Source organism: Equus quagga, chromosome 10 (assembly GCF_021613505.1).
Source record: "Equus quagga isolate Etosha38 chromosome 10, UCLA_HA_Equagga_1.0, whole genome shotgun sequence".
Lineage (NCBI taxonomy): Eukaryota > Metazoa > Chordata > Mammalia > Perissodactyla > Equidae > Equus > Equus quagga.
Window position 1 is genome coordinate 374,291 of NC_060276.1, and position 19,870 is coordinate 394,160.

Here is a 19,870-nt window from a genome sequence, read left to right on the forward strand (position 1 = left end):
ACCTTCAGTAATTGGGTGTTGAAAGGTAAAAAAAAAGTAAAAGGAGAACATTTAGGGTCCTACAAGAAAAAAGAGAATCAAAAAGGGTAAAAGAAACACAACTTCTCCCTTCACCACCAAAAAATAATAAAGGCTCTGGAACTGGGTACACTGGAAGAAGGTGGTGTCCCTTTAAACTAAGACTATTATAAACCATCACAAAACCACAAAAAACTAGAAGACTCCTCAACAAATCTGTACAGAGTTGTTACCAAAAATTCAGAAAAAAAATTCAACACACCTCAATTGGTAACACACTCCATTTCAGAAAAGAACTACGAAGCAGGAAAAAAACCTGCAAGACAACATTCCAAATTTAATTAAATGTATGCAAACAAATACCTGAGGGTATGAAAAAAATCACCCTGATTCAGACTCTCAGTCAGAAAAAATAAAAAACTGATCAAGCTAAAAAAATAAGTGGAAGAAAAACACAAAATTATCTCAGAAGTGAAGATAAATTAAAAGGTTCCCAAGGGAAAACAGACTCAAGAAACTTTAATAAGGTCATTCAAAAAGGCAGAAAAATAACTGAGAGAATGAAATGAAATAAAGAAGGAAGTGAAAAAGACTAGAAAGAAACTGGTGAATTGAAAGAGAAGCAAAGGGCCAGCCCTGTGGCGCAGCGGTTAAGTGTGCACGTTCCGCTTCTCGGTGGCCCAGGGTTTGCAGTTGAGTGTGGTGTACATTTTCTCAGGTGTCCATGAAACAGTCACAAAAACTTGATCATAAGTCATAAAGAAAATATCAGTAACTTCCATAAAGTAGAAATATTACAAACAATACCGTCTGATCATAATGCAGTAAAACCAGAAAGTATTGACAAAATATAAAAAAGGGTCTTCTACCTGGAATTTTTTTTTACAACCCTTCAATTAAACAACTATTGGTTGAAAAGAAAAATACAAAGTAAAAGTACAGAATTTCTAGGCACCAGCCCTAGTGGTTAACTTTGGCGTTCTCCACTTCGGCAGCCTGGGTTCGAGGGTTCATATCCCGGGTGAAGATGTACACTACTCGTCATCCATGCTGTGGTGGCATCCCACATACAAAATGGAGGAAGATTGGCACGATGTTAGCTCAGGGACAATCTTCCTCAGAAAATGATTAATTAATTAATTAAAAAAATAAAAGTACAGCATTTCTAAAATGAATAATGATGTAAACACATCACAATCTATGGAATACATTTAAAGCAGTGATCAGAGGAAATATAGCACTAAGCACTGTTATCAGTAAAAATGAAAGATTGAAAATAAATTAATTAAATATGAATTTCAAAAAACTTTAAAAATTTGCACAGCAATGTGAATATACTTAACACCCCTGGACTGTACAATTAAAAATGGTTAAGATGGTGAATTTTGTGTTACTTTTTTTATTACAATTTTTTAAAAGATGATCCAAAAGGGCCCAGACCAGCAGAGGCAGCAGCCGGAGCAGCGGCAGCCTGCGCCCTCTCCCGTCCGCCCGCCCGCCCTCCGCCGCCCTCCACCCGCCCCGGGGTCTCTTTCCCCCCTCCTCCTCCTCCTCCACCCCCCCCTTCCTCCTCCGCCCGCCCGCGGGGCCCCCCTCGCCTTCCCGCCCGCCCCTATTGTTCCGCCCCCGGCCTCCCGCCCTTCCCCTTCCTGCCCGCTCCCCTTTTCCCCTCAGTCGCCTCGCGCCTGCAGTTTTTGGCTTTCACCCCCACCAGTGACCAAAGACTTGACCACTCAAAGTCCAGCTCCCCAGAACACTGCTCGACATGGACACCGGTGTGATTGAAGGTGGATTAAATGTCACTCTCACCATCCGGCTACTTATGCATGGAAAGGAAGTTGGCAGTATCATCGGAAAGAAAGGAGAATCGGTTAAGAAGATGCGCGAGGAGAGTGGTGCACGTATCAACATCTCAGAAGGGAATTGTCCTGAGAGAATTATTACTTTGGCTGGACCACTAATGCCATCTTCAAAGCCTTTGCTATGATCATTGACAAACTGGAAGAGGACATCAGCAGCTCTATGACCAATAGCACAGCTGCCAGTAGACCCCCAGTCACCCTGAGGCTGGTGGTCCCTGCTAGTCAGTGTGGCTCTCTCATTGGGAAAGGTGGTTGCAAGATCAAGGAAATACGAGAGGGGCTCAGGTCCAGGTGGCAGGGGATATGCTCCCCAACTCAACTGAGCGGGCCATCACTATTGCTGGCATTCCGCAATCCATCATTGAGTGTGTGAACCAGATCTGCGTGGTCATGTTGGAGTCCCCCCCGAAGGGCGTGACCATCCCGTACCGGCCCAAGCCGTCCAGTTCTCCAGTCATCTTTGCAGGTGGTCAGGCCTATACCATTCAAGGACAGTATGCCATTCCACAGCCAGATTTGACCAAGCTCCACCAGTTGGCAATGCAACAGTCTCATTTTCCCATGACGCATGGCAACACCGGATTCAGTGGTTTGGATGCATCTGCTCAGACTACTTCTCATGAACTCACCATTCCAAATGATTTGATTGGCTGCATAATCGGGCGTCAGGGCGCCAAAATCAATGAGATCCGTCAGATGTCTGGGACGCAGATCAAAATTGCGAACCCAGTGGAAGGATCTACTGATAGGCAGGTTACCATCACTGGATCTGCTGCCAGCATTAGCCTGGCTCAATATCTAATCAATGTCAGGCTTTCCTCGGAGACGGGTGGCATGGGGAGCAGCTAGAACAATGCAGATTCATCCATTATCCCTTTCTGCTGTTCACCACCACCCATGATCCATCTGTGTAGTTTCTGAACAGTCAGCGGTTCCAGGTTTTAAATAGTTTGTAAATTTTCAGTTTCTACACACTTTATCATCCACTCGTGATTTTTTAATTAAAGCGTTTTAATTCCTTTCTCTGTTCAGCTGTTAATGCTGAGATCCATATTTAGTTTTATAAGCTTCTCCCTGTTTTTTTTTTTTTTTTTGGCTCATGAAATTTTTTTTTCTGTTTGTCATGGAAATGTAAGAGTGGAATATTAATACATTTCAGTTTAGTTCTGTAATGTCAGGAATTTTTCAAAAAAATTAAAAGATGGACTGGAGCTTTTTCTTTGTGAATAGAAACTGGATGCCACAGTGAAAAAAAAAAATGATCCAAAAGGATCTGAGTGAAGCCCTCCACCCAAAAAAACTAGAAAAAGTACAACAAAGTAAATGAAAGAGAGCACAAGAAATGAACTAGTAGAAATTAATGAATAGAGGGTAGAAAAATAATAGACATACTTAAAGAATCAAAATCCTGTTTTTTAAAGATGAAGAATATAGAAAAACAAGTAGCTAAACTGATCAAAATAAAATAGAGAAAGCAAAAATATACAAAATAAGCAATGGGGAAATAACTATTAAGCAGAAGAAATTTAGGACATAATAAGAGACTACTTTGCAGACCTCTATGCAAATAAGTTGTAAAATCTAGATGATAGAGAAAATTTTCTAGGAAAGTGAAGATAACCAAAAACAATTCCATTAGAGATAGAAAAATTAAAGAGACCAATTTTCATAGAATAAATAGAGTCAATTATTAAGGACCTACCCACAAAAAAGTACCAATGCCAGATGGTTTTGCAGGGGAATTCCACCACACTTTCAAAGACTACATAGTTCCAATGTTTCATAAATTGTTCTAGTTCCTTAAAAGTGGAGGAAAATGTCCTGATCCTTTTTATTAAGTAAATGTATCATTGATAATTAAACCTGGTAAAGACAGTACAAAAATTAAAACTACAGGCCAATATCACCTTTGGATATTGATACAAAAGTAATAAATAAAATATTACCAGCATCCAATCTCATTAATAAAACACACCATAACTAAGTAGGATTTATTCCAAGAATACAAAATTGTTTCATTATTAGTAATAATAATATAATCTTAATAATAATAAAATATATAGACATATATTATTTAGATCTATTAATATGAGATATGATACTAATAATCACCATAAATCCTGAAAAGCCTTAGATAAAATACATCTGATGAAAACACTCAAGAAAGTAGGAATCAATAGTTATGTTCTTATTATAACAGATTATATATACTGCAGTCCTAAAAGCAGTATCTTAATAGGAAATCACTACAAATGTTTCCACTAAGATGAACAACAAGGCAACAATGTCCTCTATCTACTTCCACTACCCTTAAACTTTGTACTAGAGGAGTTAGCCAATGAAAATGTACAAGAGAAATAAATTAGAGGCACATGAATTGGAAAAGAAGTTAAACTATCTCTATTTACAGACGATCTGATGGGTACCTTTAAAACCTTGGAGCAGGGGTCAGTAAACTATGGCCCACAGGCCAAATTCAGCCCACGGACTATCCTTGCATTTTTAAATGGTTGGAAAAAATCAAAAGAAAATAATATTTTGTGAAATGTGAAAATTATACAAAATTCAAATTTAAGTGTCCATAAATAAAATTTTATTGGACATAGACACACTGATCCGCTTAGATTTTGCCTATGGATTTTGAATGTTGCACTTTTATGGCACAGTGGAGTGTGGATTACTTTGTTATCAAATTAATGGTAAACTATTGTGTTTATTATGTAATAAGACTATAGCTGTGCTAAAAGAATCCAACATACATTGACGTTACCAGACTAAGTACTCATTACAATATTCCTGACTCATAAAAAAGCAACAGTCAGAAAAATTAGGAACTTTAAATAGGAATGTCTCATCACAACATAACTTCTTTACAAAAATAGAAAAATGAAAAGAGCTTGCAATCAAAATAAGCTATTGAATGGCTCACTTGTTAGCCAAATAAGAAGGTAGGAGAAAAAGGAATGGGCAAAAGTAACTTTGGAAAACAGTGTTTTCACTGGAAAATATAAGACTAAAGACAAAAGAAACTGTACATAAACGCTGTATCTAAAAGGCAAAGGGGATATGGGTAAACAATTCTGAAACAGCCATATATGTATACTAGGATTGAAAAATAAGTAAATGGATGGTGAATAGAAGAAACCAGGTTTCTCACTGCTTGAGAGAATTTACAAATAAGCAAGGGAGGAAGGCTACAATGATCAGTGTGGTACTAGATTAGATTCAGAGACATCAGAATGTACCTGTGTTTAGCTTAATGTAGATAGAGATTAATAGATACAAAAATAATTATAGATATGTGTATATACATGGGTCAGTATACAGACGTAAATTTCCTAGCTCTGATGGCTGAGAGGGTCCGGAAGCAGTGGTACTCCAGTAGCAACATGAACACTCAGTGCCAAGATATTGGTTTCACACCATTTTCAAGTGAAAGGAACCAATACTCTAGTGCTGGAGCAGAAAAAATATGAGCCTAGAGCATCTTGTAGCACCCGAAAGGAAGGAAGTGCTCAAAAAATAAAAGTATGGGGGCATGGCAAAGCGACAGAGGAGCCAACTGGAAAGAGTTCCCAATGACAAAAGGTGGAACAATTTGAACAACAAAAATAAATACTGTTGTATTGGATTATAACCCACAGTATAAAATAAATATCTATGAGTCCATATGGATATAAATACATGATTAAATAAACAGAGAAGAGACAAGTCTCCCATACAGCAGAATTCCAAATAATTTATGTAGATACTATCCCCTCAGGAAGTAGAGCTTAACTCCCCAGCCCTAGAATGTGGGCTGAGCTTAGTGATTGCTTCCAAAGAGTATGAAAGTGGCGGGGGTAGGAGTAAATTTACAGTGGAGAAACCTAGCAAGCAATACCTCAAAACAAGTGTATTTGTCAGGGTTCTCCAGAAAAACAGAACCAATAGGATATATATGGAAATGTATAAGAGAAGATTTATTATAGGAATTGGCTCATGCAGTTATGGAGGCTGAGAACTTTCACAGTCTGCTGTCTGTAAGCTGGAGAACGAGGAAAGCCAATGGTATAATTCAGTCTGAGTCTAAAAGCCTGAGAACAGGGTCGGGGGCTGTGCACTAGTGTAAGTCCCGGAGTCTGAAGGCCCAAGAACCATGAGCTCCAATGTCTGACGGCAGGAAAAGATAAATGTCCTAGCTCAAGAAGAGAGAAGGAACTGGTCCTTTTTTTGCCTTTTTGTTCTATTTGGGCCCTCAATGGATTGGATGATGCCCGCCCACATTAGTGAAGACAGATCTTCTTGACTCAGTCTACCAATTCAAATGCTAATCTCTTATGGAGGCATCCTCACAGAGACACCCAGAAATAATGTTTTACCACATATTTTAGCATCCCTTAGCCCAATTTGACACCATAAAATTAACTATCACAAGTCCAACCTTTGTCAACTCGGCACTTACACACATCTCCTTACATCATATTTAATCTTCAAATAAAGAAAATAACAAGGTCATAATTCCACCTAACATGATACAACCATCCTGCATACAACCTAAAACACACTAACTCCTTCTCCAGAATAGGCGATAAAGTCCTTGAGTGATGTTTACTCTTCCCCGATATCCTATAACTTGAATACTATGATGTAAAGTTAATAATACTTAAATACTATGATATAAAGTCAATACACCTTATGTTGCATGATAAAGGAAGAAGAGAGGAATGAAAACAAAGATATTTGCTTAATATAGGTATATATACTCACAAATATATTGACAACAAAAGAAGGAGCAAATACTCATGACAATTACAGTCCTTGTTTCTGTAACTGGTCACATGGTCCTAGCTGGTATTTACAACTGCCTTCTTTCGCTATCCCTTCTGTGTTCCATTTGCCCTCAGCAAGCACCTCGGCTGATTGTGGATCTTTACATGGTGAGGGGACCCCAACCTTCATTCCTGAAGCGTCTGGGCCATTAGTAGTCCTGCATGGATTGGCTTGTTGTAGTTTTCCATTGACCTTACTCACAGGGCATAATACTAAAGGACTAATAGCGAGAGACACCTTTATATCTCCTGTACTCCAGACGTATCTTCCTTACCTCCAATACCTAGTGTGGGGTAGCAGCCCAATGTCCCTTTGGTAGTCATGATCAATCACCCCAGCCAGCACAGTAACTCCCTTCTTTGCCTGTTGATCCACAGAAGCCTTGAGGAGCTCAAAGTGGCCGGGGGGCAGCCTTAACTTCCAGTTCAGTGGAAGCATTGCTGTGTCTCCCGGTGGAAGCATTCCTTCCTCTGGAACTAAGATGTTTAGGCCAGCAGAGCATCAGGTCACAGAGACAGGAAGCAAAAATTTTGCTAGTGGGTCGCTAGCGGTAATAGTGAGTAGTCCCACCACCATTTGGACCCTTTGATTCCTGGACCCGTGAATCCTTGCAGTTGGAGTAAACCTCACTTGAGGACTTTAACTCCTCTTCTGGGGAAGGGGTTAGTTGGTGCATTTTCACCTTTATTCAGGATGGTTGTATCGTGTGAGGTGGATGTATGACCTTGTTGTTGTTTTTATTTGAGATTAAACAGCCTTCTGGGGAACCTCGCCCCAGCCCTGTAAGGTATTGTCACCTAGGTGGCACTGTAGCTGAGTCTTCAAAAGGCCATTCCATCGTTCTGTCAAGCCAGCTGCTTTGGGATGGTGGGAAGCGTGGTAAGAACAGTGAATTCCATAAGCGTGGGCCCATTGCCACACTTCTTTTGCTGTGAAGTGAGTTCCTTCATCAGAAGCAATGTTGCGTGGAATACCGTGAAGAAAGGTAAGATATTTTGTAAGTCCATGGACGGTAGTTTGGGCAGAAGCACCGTGTGCAGGGAAGGCAAATCCGTATCCAGAGTAAGTGTCCATTCCAGTAAGGACAAAACGCTGCCCCTTCCCTGATAGAAGTGGTCCGATGTAATCAACCTGCCGCCAGGTAGTTGGCTGATCACCCTGGGGAATGGGGCCATGTTGCGGGCTCAGTGTTGGTCTGTTGCTGGCAGATTGGGCACTCAGCGGCTATGGCTAGGTCAGTCTTGGTGTGTGGAAGTCCATGTTGCTGAGACCACGCATCACCCCCATCCCTGCCACCGTGGCCACTTTGTTCACGAGCCCACTGGGCAAACACAGGACTGGCTGGCAAAAGAGGCAGACTGGTACCCACAGAATGGTTCATCCTAGCCACTTGAATATGAGAATCCTCCTCTGCTGAGGTCACCCTTTGGTGAGCATTCACACGGGACACAGATATCATCACATTTTTTTGCCCATTCAGAGAGGCCTACCTCTTCTTCAGACTTCCCTGTCACCCATTTTCCAGTCGCGTTCCTTCGAAGTCCCTGACCCTCCAGCCAGACCATGGGCCAGAGCCCATGGACTGGTGTGTAATCGCACGTCTGGCCGTTTCTCCTTCCAAGCAAAGTGAGCAACCAGGTGCACTGCTCCAAGTTCTGCCCACCTGGAGGGTTTCCCTTCACCAGCGTCCTTCGGGGAGGTCCCAGAGTGGGGCTGTGGTGCCGTGGCTGTCCACCTGTGGGTGGTGCCTGCACATGGTACAGAACCGTCTGTCCACCAGGCCCAAGTCTTCCCCTCCTCTGCCACCTGATCAGAGGGAACTCCCCTGAGAGGCATAGGTGCAGGCTGGGAGAAAGTCACGTAGCAGGAGCAGGGGCCATGGCCATTTGGACCACTTCTTCGTGGAACTTACGGTGCCATTGGGGCCTGCTCAGGCCTGGTTACACCTATACCACTTCCATTTGAGGGTGGAGCGCTGCTGCGCACCCCCAACTTTATGTTCACGATGGGCAGCTCAAGTCGCATGGTAACTGAGTGGCCCATGGTTAGGCGTTCAGGCTCTCCTGAGGCCCAGTAGCTGGGGCCAAAAGCTGTTTCTCAAAAGGAGAGCAGTTAACTGCAGACGATGGCAGAGCCTTGCTCCAAAATCCTGTAGGGGCCTGCCAGAAGCTCCAAACAGCATCCCTATTCGCCACTGATACTTCAAACACCATGGGATCTGCTGGATCATATGGCCCAAGTGGCAGAGTAGGTTGCACGGCAGCCTGGACCTGTTGCAGAGCCTGCTCTTGTCCTGGGCCCCACACAAAACCAGCAGCTTTTTGGGTCACTTGGTAAACGGGCCAGAGTAACACATCCAAATGGGGGATATGTTGCCTCCCCAAGTCCAAAGAGGCCCAGTAGGCCTTGTGACTCCTTTTTGGTGTAAGAGGGGCCAGATGCAGCAACTTATCCTTCACCTTAGAAGGGATAGCTCGACATGCCCCGCACCTCTGGACCCCTAGAAATTCCACTGAGGTGGAAGGCTTCTAATCAAGGTCAACTCCAACAGAGACAATCCATGTTGATAGTAGCCTTGATATGCTGGATATGATGTGATGAAAATAGCACTTTATCTCGGTAATCTTCCTACCAAAATCCCATACCCCAGTCTAGTCCTAACCAGTCTAATCATGAGAAAAACAAAGGAATCTCAATTGAGAAACATTCTGCAAAATCCCTGGCCAGTACTCCTCAAAACTCTCTATGTCATCAAAAACAAGGAAACTTGGGGAAACTGTCACAAACCAGAGGAAGCTAAGAAGAGATGATAACTAAATGTAATGTAGTATCCTAGATGGGATACCAGAAAAGAAAAAGTAAAATTTGAATAAAGTGTGGAGTTTAGTTATCAGTAATGTACCAATGTTGTTTCCTCAGTTTTTATAAATGTACCAGGGTTATGTACATGTTAACAATAAAAGCAACTGGGTTAAGGAGATATGGAGCTCTCTGCACTATCTTTGCAACTTTTCTGTGAATCTAAATTATTCCATAATAAAAAGTTAATCTAAATTTAAAAAATCTTATGTTTCTGGATTGATGTCAGTATTTAACAGTACCTATCTATTTAAAAAGACATATTCAAAAATGAAATATTTAAAAATATCGTTACAGATCAGCATTAACAGATTAACATTTGAATTGATTTTGATGGCAGGGAACACTATCTTTGAATCTTACTTAAGCAGAATATTATCCCCAAAAATAATTGTAATCTTCGCATTAGTAGACCTGTATTACAAAAACTCCCTGTATTTTATTATTATATTTTTAATTTCATCACTGAAATTATCTGTATCCTCTTGTTATATATATACCTACATAATAGTCTCAGTTTTGCCTCTTGGCCCATTAAGTTTAAAATATTTACTGCCCAGCTCTTTGCAGAAGATTGCTAACCCCTGCAGAACTGCCAATCCCTAGAAAATTAATAATAAAACTACCTCAAAAATAACCAGAGGCCAGTAAAGTAATAGCATATAAAATTAACATAGAGAAATCAATAGCCTTCATATATATAAACAATAACCTGTTAGAGGATACACTCATAGAGGAAGCTTAATTTACAACAGCAGCAAGAAAGATGAAATATTTAGGAATAAACAACAAGAAATGTTCAAACCTATACTAGAAAAAGCTTAAACACTCCTGAAACATACAAATGAAAGTTTGAGCACATGGAAAGGCCTACCTTATTCTTGAATAGGATGACTCAACACCATACGAATGTCAGTTTTCTGCAAGGTAACTTATAAATGTATTGCAATCCCAATAAAATTGTCAGCAAGCTTTTTTATGGACGTAGACATATTGAGACTAAGTTCATATAGAAATACAAACATGAAAGACTAGCCAGAAAAGCATTTATAAGGAAAATTATGAGGTTCAAGTAGACTTATCAGATATTAAAATATACAATAAAGTGTCTTTTAAGTAAAACAGTGCAGTGAATAGAATGTCCAAAAATAGACCCAAAATATAGTATAAGATGACTTAAAACCAGATGTCATAAAAAAAAAAATCGGTAAATTTGACTTTATAAAAATTTTTAAAAACTAAAAACCTTTACTTAGTAAAAAAAACAAAAAAGCACCGCAAACAAAGTCAAAAGACAACTAACAAACTGGAAGATAATCTTTACAACATATATTGCAGATGAATGGCTAATATCTTTAATTTATAATTTATAAATATATATTCATTCATGTCTTTTACACATTTTTCCAGCGGGGTTCTGATCCTTTGTCCCTCAATATTATATATATTTAATATTACATAATATAAATATATTATATATATTTAAAATAAACCAAGAATCATATATCCAGCAAAGCTATCTTTCAAAAAAGGAAAGCAAATAAAGACGTTCCAAGGCAAACAAATAAGAACTGAGTGAATTTGTTGCTGGCAGACCCCACTTTACAAGAAATACTGAAGGAAGTTCTTCAAACTGAAAGCAAGTGGCCTCAGATGGTAATTCAAACACGCATACACACACACAAAAGAGAGAGCACTGGTAAAGGTAATGATGTAATTACAAAATACTACATAAATGTATACTTCCCTCATTTTTTTTCTTAACTGATTTAAAAAACAATTGTATAAAATAATATGTATATAGTGTACTGTTGGGCTATAACATATAGGAATGTAATATATTTGCCAAAAGCAGCACATAAGAGATGGGTGGGAGTCAAGCTATATTGGGCTAAGGAAATGACTACACGTGGTAAAGCAATAATTATAACAGTGTATTACTGGTTTTGTAAAATTAATACACACTACAAAATTAAAATAGTTCTAACAATAATACCATTAAAAGTGAGAAAAAGGAATAGAGCTATACGAAGTATGTTTCTATATGTCATATATTATATAAACATATATACATATTCCATATTTGTGGAATTAAGGTAGTATACATCTGATGGTGACTCTGATATGTTAAGATGTATTTGGTAAACCCTAGAGCAACTACTAAAAAAATAGGTCAAAAATATAGTGAAAAAATCATTAAAGAAATTCAAATACTACATTAGAAAATATTCACTCAATGCAAAAAAAAATAGTAATAAAGAAGGATTCGAGGAACAAAAAAACATAAGATATATAGAAAAGGAAAAAATAAAATAGATATAAATCCAACTATATCAATGATAACAATAATAGCAATTCAATAAAAAGCAAAGATTGTGAGATTGGATAAAAAAACATGAAACAACTATCAGCTGTCTACAGGCAACACAATTAAGGTTCCACAATACACACTGAAAGTAAAAATATGGAAAAAGGTATATCATGCAAACAGCAACCACAAGAAAGCTGAAGTGGCTATACTAATATCAGGCAAAATAGACTTCAAAACAAAAAAAAAGCTACTAGAGATAAAAAGGGACATTTCAAAATGATAAGTCAATCCATCATGAAGATACAGCAGTTACAAACATATATGCATCTAATAACAGAGCTTCAAAAGATATGGGGCAAAAACTGACAGAACTGAAATGAGGAGTAGCTCTACAATAATAGTTGAAGACTTTATACCTCACTTCCAATAATGGATAGAACAACTGTACAGAATATCAACAAGGAAATAAAAGACCTGGGGGCCGGCCCAGTGGTGTAGTGGTTAAGTCTGCACATTCTGCTTTGGTGGCCCAGGATTTGCAGGTTCAGATCCCAGGCATGGACCTATACAGTGCTCATCAAGCCATGCTGTGGTGGCCTCACACATACAAAATAGATCAAGATTGGTACAAATGTTAGTTCAGAGAAATCTTCCTCACCAAAACAAACAAAAAAAAAGAAAATAGAAGACCTGCATAACAACTAAAAACCAACTAGATCTAATACACATATATAGAATACTCCACCCAACAACAGAACATACATTTTTCTCAAGTGCACATGCAGCATTTTCCAGAAAAGATCATATGCTATGCGATAAAACAAACCTCAAGAAATTTAAAGGGATACAAACAATACAAAGTGTGTTCTCCGACCACATGGAGTAAAATTAGAAATCAATAGCAGGAAAAAAATGGGGGAAATTCACAAATATATAGAACAAACACTCTTAAATAACAAACGGGTCAAAGAAGAAATCCAAAGGGAAATCAGAAAACACTGAGATTAATGACAATGAAGATACAAGATACCAAAACTTATGGAGTGTAGATAAAGCTAGTGCTCAGAGGGAAGTTTACAGCTGTAAATGCCTATATTGAAAAAAAAAGGAAGATCTCAAACCAATAGCCTAAACTTATACCTTAAGAAACTGGACAAAGATGAGCAAACTAAAAGTAAATCAAGCAGAAGGAAGGAAATAATAAAGATTAGAGCAGAGATAAATGAAATGGAAAGTAAATAAAAAAATAGACTCAACAAAACCAAAAATTGGTTCTTTGAAAAGATCAACAAAACTGACAAACCTTTAGCTAGATTGACCAAGAAAAAAAAGAGAAAAGACTCAAATTACTAGAATCAGAAATGAAAGAGGAGGCATTATTACTGACTTTACAAAATTAAAAAGGGTTATAAATGAATAGTATGAACAACTGTATGCCAACAAATTGGATAACTTAGATGGAATGGAAAAATTCCTACCCACATACAAACTACTGAAACTGATTCAAGAAGAAATAGACAATCTGAACAGGCCTATAACAAGTGAAGAGATTGAATTAGTAATCAAAATACTACTCACAAAGAAAGGCCCAGGCCAGATGGCTTCACTGCTAAATTCTAGCAAACATTTAAATAAGAATTAATACCAATTCTTCACAAACTCTTCCAAAAAGAGGAAGAGGAAGAAACACATCCCAACTCATTTTATGAAGGCAGTATTACTCCAATACTAAAACCAGATGAGAACATCACAATAAAAGAAAACTAGAGACCAATAAGTGTTATGAATTTGGATGTAGAAATCCTCAACAAAATCCTAGCAAACTGAATCGAAAAACATATTTTAAAAATTATACACCATCATCAAATAGGGTTTATACCAGAAATGCAAAGTTAACTCAACTTCCAAAAAATTCAACTAATGTAAACACATCACATCAATAGAATAAAAAAACAAAAATCACATGATCATCTCAGTAGATGCAGAAAAAGCATTTAACCAAGTCATAAGGAATAGGAATACACTAAAAAAATATATGGACTAATAAACAAGTTTAGTAAGTTTAGAAAATATAAAATCAATATAAAAAAATCAATCATATTTTTATATACTTGCAATAAACAATTTGAAAATGAAATTAAGAAAACAATTCCATTCACAATAGCATCAAAAAGAATAAAATACTTAGGAATAACTTAGCCAAAGAAGTGCAAGACTTGTACGCTGAGAACTACAAAACATTGTTGAAAGAAATTTTAAAAGACCTAAATAAATGGAAAAATATCCTATGTCCAAGGATTGAAAGACTTAACTTTATTAAGATGGCGATACTTCCCAAATTGACCTACAAATTCTATGAAATCCTAATCAATATCCCAGCTGTCTTATTTGCAGAAATTGCCAAGCTTATCTTAAAATTCATATGGAATTAAAAGGGGCCCCAAATAGCCAAAATGATCTTAGAAAAGAACGCGGTAGGAAGACTAACACTTCCTGATTTCAAAACTTATTACAAAGCTATACAATCAAGACAATGTGGTACTGGCATAAGACTAGACATATAGACCAATAGAATAAAATTGGGAGTCCAGAAATAAACCCATAGTCTATGGTCAATTGATTTTCAACAAGGCTGCCAAAATCATTCAATGGGGAAAGAATAATCTCTCCAACAAATGGTGCTTGGACAACTAGATAACCACATGCAAACAATGGTGTTGGACCCCGACATCACAGCATATATAAAAATTAACTCAAAATAGATCATAGACCTAAATGTATGAGCTAAAACTACAAAACTCTTAGAAGAAAGCATAGAAGTAAATCTTCATGACTTTGGCCTTGGCAAAGTATTCTTAGACATGACACCAGAAGCACAAGCAACAACTGAAAAGATAGATAATTTCTATTGCATCAAAGTTTAAAGCTTTGTGCTTCAAAGGACACCCTCAAGAAAGTGCAAAAGGGACACACAGAATGCAAGAGAATATTTACAAATCATATATATGGTACTTGTACCTAGAATATATATAAAGAACTCTTACAACTCAATAATAAATAGACAAATAATCTGGTTTGAAAGTGGGCAAAGGCTGGGGCCGGCCAGGTGGTGTAGTGGGTAAGTTTGTGCTCTGCTTCAGCGGCCCAGGGTTCACTGGTTCAGATCCTGGGCATGACCTACACACCGCTCATCAAGCCATGCTGTGGCAGTGTCCCACACACAAAATAGAGGACGATTGGCACAGATGTTAGGTCAGGGACAAGCTTCCTCACGCACACACAAAAAAAGGGCAAAGGATTTGAGTCTACATTTCTCCAAGGAAAATATACAAATGGCCAAAAAGAATGCGAAAATATGCTTGTTGTCATTAGTCATAAGGGAAATGCAATTCAAAACCACAATGAGATATCACTTCATACCCACTAGGATGTCTAGAATCAAAAAGTCAGAAAATACCAAGTGTTGGAGAAGATATGGAGAAATAGACACTCTCATACATTGCTGTTAGGAATGTAAAATGATGAGCCACTGTGGAAAACAGGCTGGCGTTTCCTCAAAGGATTCAACATAGAGTTACCACAGGATCCAGGAATTCCGCTCCTAGGTTTAAACCAAAAGAGTTCAAAGTATGTGTTCAGACAAAAACTTGTACACGAACGTTCATAGCTGCATTATCCATGATAGCCAAAATGTGAGAACAACCCAAATGCCCATCCATGGATAAATGGATAAACAAAATGTGGTCTATCCACACAGTGGAATATTATTCAGTCATAGAAGAGAATGAAGTCCTAATACATGCTACAATGTGGATGAACCTCTAAAGCATTATGGTAACTGAAAGAAGGCAGTTACAAAAGTCCTCATATTGTATGATTCCATTTATATGAAATGTCTAGAATAGAGAAATCTATAGAGACAGAAAGGAGATTAATTGTTGCTTAGGTGTGGAGGTTGAGGGGAAAAGAGGAGTGACTGTAAATGGACACAGCATTTCTTTTTGGAGTGATGAAAATGTTCTAAAATTGATTGTGGTGGTGGTTGTACAACTCTGTGAATATAGTAAAAAACATTGGATTGTATACTTTAAATGGGTGAATTGTATGGTATGTGGATTATATCTTAATAAAACTGTTTAAAAAAATTGAGTAAGGCAATGATAAAGGATTGCATATGAAAAAATACAAATGATTTGAAGAGGCAATTCCAAGAAGAGGAAATGCAAATGATCAATACACAAGACATAGTGTCGAACTCATTCGTAGTCAGGGAAATGTAAAATAAAGCAATGAGACACCTTTTTATTTAACTACATCAGATTGGCAAGAACTAAGAAAGAATATGATATATGATGTTTGAAATAATGCAAAGAAATGGTCTTTTCACACATTGCTGACTAGAATGTAAATTGCAAAATACTTTTACAAAGTATAGTGCCCATATCTTTACATTTAAAATACTCATACTCTTTGATTTCCTGGTCCCTCCTGTAAGACTTTATCTCATAGAAATAATGTCTGTGTGACTATACTTAGAATCTTTATTACAGCATTGTTATGGCAAAGGAAAATAAGTTGGAAATGAAGAGATGTCTATGATTCTTTATTAACTGCAAAAAGCAAGCAAGTCCAATTTGATCCAATGTTTGTAAAATCAAACAGCAATAAATGTATATAAACACAGGTGGAAGAATATAACACCAAGCTATTAATGTCTTAGGGAGGGAGGGAGGTAGAGAATTATAGACTTTCCTTTTTGTGTACATTTTTGTATTGTTTCGCTAGTTTTAATGAAAAGGTATTTCTTTCGCAATTCGAAAGACAGAGAAAATTTTTACTTAAGAAGAGGGTGTGGGTGGAGGAATTAGCAATGAAGGGAATGCGCTGTTTTCGTGGCCGTTTTTCTGTGCGCTCCTCTTACAGACAGTGCGGCGGCCCCAGGCGTCGCGTCTACTCGGGCGATTACAGTAACCCGGTTGTCAGTGATGAGTCAGAGTGCGTGGTGCTGATGCTGCTGCCATTTCATCACCTCTGCGAGCGCAGCATCCATCCCTGCGCTCTCGCTGCGCCTGGGCCTACCTCGCCTCGGGCTCCCCGGCCAGCGATGCGCTCGTGGCCCATCTAAATCCGGACCGAGCCGCGCTCTCCAAGGCCTCGGCGGAGCGCCCCCTCTTGCCGCCCACGGCCCAGGCCAAGGAGACCTGCCGAGCCCCGGCCATGGAGGCCATCTGGCTGTACCAGTTCCGGCTCATTGTCATCGGGGATTCCACAGTGGGCAAGTCCTGTCTGATCCGCCGCTTCACCGAGGGCCGCTTTGCCCAGGTTTCGGACCCCACCGTAGGGGTGGATTTTTTCTCCCGGCTGGTGGAGATCGAGCCAGGAAAACGCATCAAGCTCCAGATCTGGGATACTGCGGGTCAAGAGAGGTTCAGGTGGGAGCGCAGCCGGGTCTTCGAGCAGTGGGAGGGTCTTAGGGGCTTGCACAGTCCCTGGGGAAAAGAGACTTCCTGGTCCTGATCGCGGCCAGTAGGGACGATAGCGAGGGTCTGGGGGTTTCTGCTCAAGTCCATCTTAAGCTAGCTGGGAATTCAGTGCAGGGAAAGAAGCACCCTGGCAGGGAAGGCCAGTCAGTAATACGTATTGCTTGCACCACTACTCCACCAACCTGCCCCTTGGTGGCTAATAAACTTGCTGGAATTGATCACTGTAATTCATCAGTCTCAGTCCCTATGCTACATACTTTCAAAAATGTTCCCAGGTCATCCTAACATCACTGACAGATGTAGATAGGTGACATAGAGATAGAGATAGATTCAGATATAGATCTATTATGTCATATATATATATAGATAGATAGATAGATAGATAGATAGATATATGAAATAGATACTGATGATTGATTCCTTCTTGCAACCAGCACACATTCAGTGATCAGCCACTACATGCCAGACACTGGGCTTGTTTCTGGGGAAACAGCCTGAGGAAACTCATACAAGGGGATGCCATGTAAACAAAACAGACACAGGCCCTTCCCTCTTTGAACTTCTGTGCTAGCATAGTAGGGGGGCATAGATAATCAGCGATTACACAAAAGAGTGTCTTGTTCATATTTGTATGCCCACTCCCTACTATAATGCTTAGCACATAATGAGTAATCAATGAACAGGTTTAATTTACTCTTACAGCCCTTTGCTTTTCCTTTGTAGTATGTATCATTTGTAATTATATGTATGAACATAGAGGAGGGTAGGCTGCCTGGAGAAGATGAAGCCTGATGAGTATGACTACCTAAGCAAAGACAGGAAAAGCCCAGGGAGGGGAAACACCATATATAAAGACAGAAGTGAGAGAGAGCAGTGTACACACAAAACTTTGAGAAAGCAATTTGAGCTAAAGTCATGTGGTACAGCAGGAACTAGATCAAAATGACTCATTAGCCCATATTTATGATTTCTTTTTTTATCTAGTGAATACTAATTGAGCATAGAAGATACTGGTTAGGTAGTTGAAGAGTAGGGAGAAGAGATAATTACAAACTTAAGTTGTCTCCAACTCCCCACTTTCACAAACAACACTGTGACAAATATGCTTGTACAGGTTCACTCTGAACTTGTGATTGCATTTCTCATATGTTTATTGGAATTTCTGTATGAACAGCCTTTTCATATCCAATGCTTATTATTTATTGGGTGGTATTGATTTGTAAAAGTTCTTTATACATTAACAATATTAATTCTTTTCTGTCATGTATGTTGTAAAATATTTTCCAAGTTTGCCATTTGTCTTTTAACTTTAAGAAAAATTTTTAATGTACAGAAAATCTTAATTTTCATGTAGCTTTATGTTGTGCTTAGAAAGGGCTTGGTTGCTTTCTAAATACTCGCAAACCATTAATGTAATAATGTATTTTAGAGTTCTGACAGGGATCTACAGCTTGTTTATTGATTTCTTGAACCAAGCTGTTTGTGAATCAAAACCTCTGTTTGTTCATGTTGAATTTTCTGGTATACCTACCGTTCTCCATGAATCTTCAAACATAAGAGAATCAGAAATGTTTTCAGTCTCCAGGGCTTATTTGCCTGGTCCTGGAGACTTGAACTCATTTGTAAGGTTTGCTCTTATCATCATATAGCTTGGACTTTACTTCTCTGGACAATGTTTGTTCTGTTATCATTGGGCTATTTGCCCTAAGCCTTAAGCTATTGAGTCCCTCATTGTTTATCTTCTTCATCCAAGGAGACAGAAAACCTAAAACTAGACATAGATCAAAAAGCACAGTAGTCCTGCTGACCCAGTGGTGTAGTGGTTAAGTTCGAGCACTCTGCTTCAGCAGCCCAGGGTTCACAGGTTCAGATCCCAGGTGTGGACCTACACACCTGCTCATCAAGCCATGCTGTGGTTGCATCCCACATACAAAGTGGAGGAAGAGTGGCACAGATGTTGGCTCAGGGACAATCTTCCTCACCAAAAAAAAAAAACAAAAACCAAACAAACAAAGAAACAAAGCATAGCAGTCTAAAACAAGTGATTGTAGAAGCAAATAGTTGTACATTCTAATACACTCTAAGCAAAGTACCATAATGTATACTGATAATGAAGCTCCTCAAATCAAGAAGTTAAAATACATGAGGTTTCTTCTGCTAAAGACGTACAGCAAATGTATAATTGGTTTTAGAAGTATTCTAATTACAACCCTTTAAATAAATCGTGTCATTTCAAAGGGAAACTTTGGCTACTTAGGCAGTTTTCCTGGGGGCTCCTGAGTCAGCCTCTCTGAAATGTGTCAGGAAGTAGGGCTGACAGGCACTGTACTCAAGGCCTTTGCAGATCATCCTTCTTTTTCCCATTCCCACATGGCCTGAAAACTAAAACACAAAATTGCGTCTTTCCTCACAGAAGAGATGGAAGACCCCTGTTGGATGATTATAATAATAATAATAATAATAATAATAATAATAATAATAGAAAGACAAACATGGTAATGATAAATGGAGTATATTGCAATATA

At 38.7% G+C, this 19,870-nt stretch overlaps 1 protein-coding gene and 2 pseudogenes across 1 annotated transcript in view; 2 read left to right on the forward strand and 1 right to left on the reverse strand.

Moving 5' to 3' along the window:
- The first annotated feature begins 1,577 nt into the window (after positions 1–1,577).
- LOC124245663 (poly(rC)-binding protein 2-like) lies at positions 1,578–3,091 on the forward strand (annotated as a pseudogene).
- Positions 3,092–6,671: 3,580 nt separating this feature from the next.
- LOC124245873 (uncharacterized) lies at positions 6,672–17,081 on the reverse strand (annotated as a pseudogene).
- RAB39B (RAB39B, member RAS oncogene family) overlaps positions 16,885–19,870 on the forward strand; it is a 6,934-nt gene continuing 3,948 nt past the window's right edge. Inside the window, exon 1 of the mRNA XM_046673524.1 lies at positions 16,885–17,294. Within this exon, the coding sequence (XP_046529480.1) occupies positions 17,080–17,294 (215 nt within the window). The 5' untranslated portion in view covers positions 16,885–17,079. The remainder of the gene's footprint in view (positions 17,295–19,870) is intronic.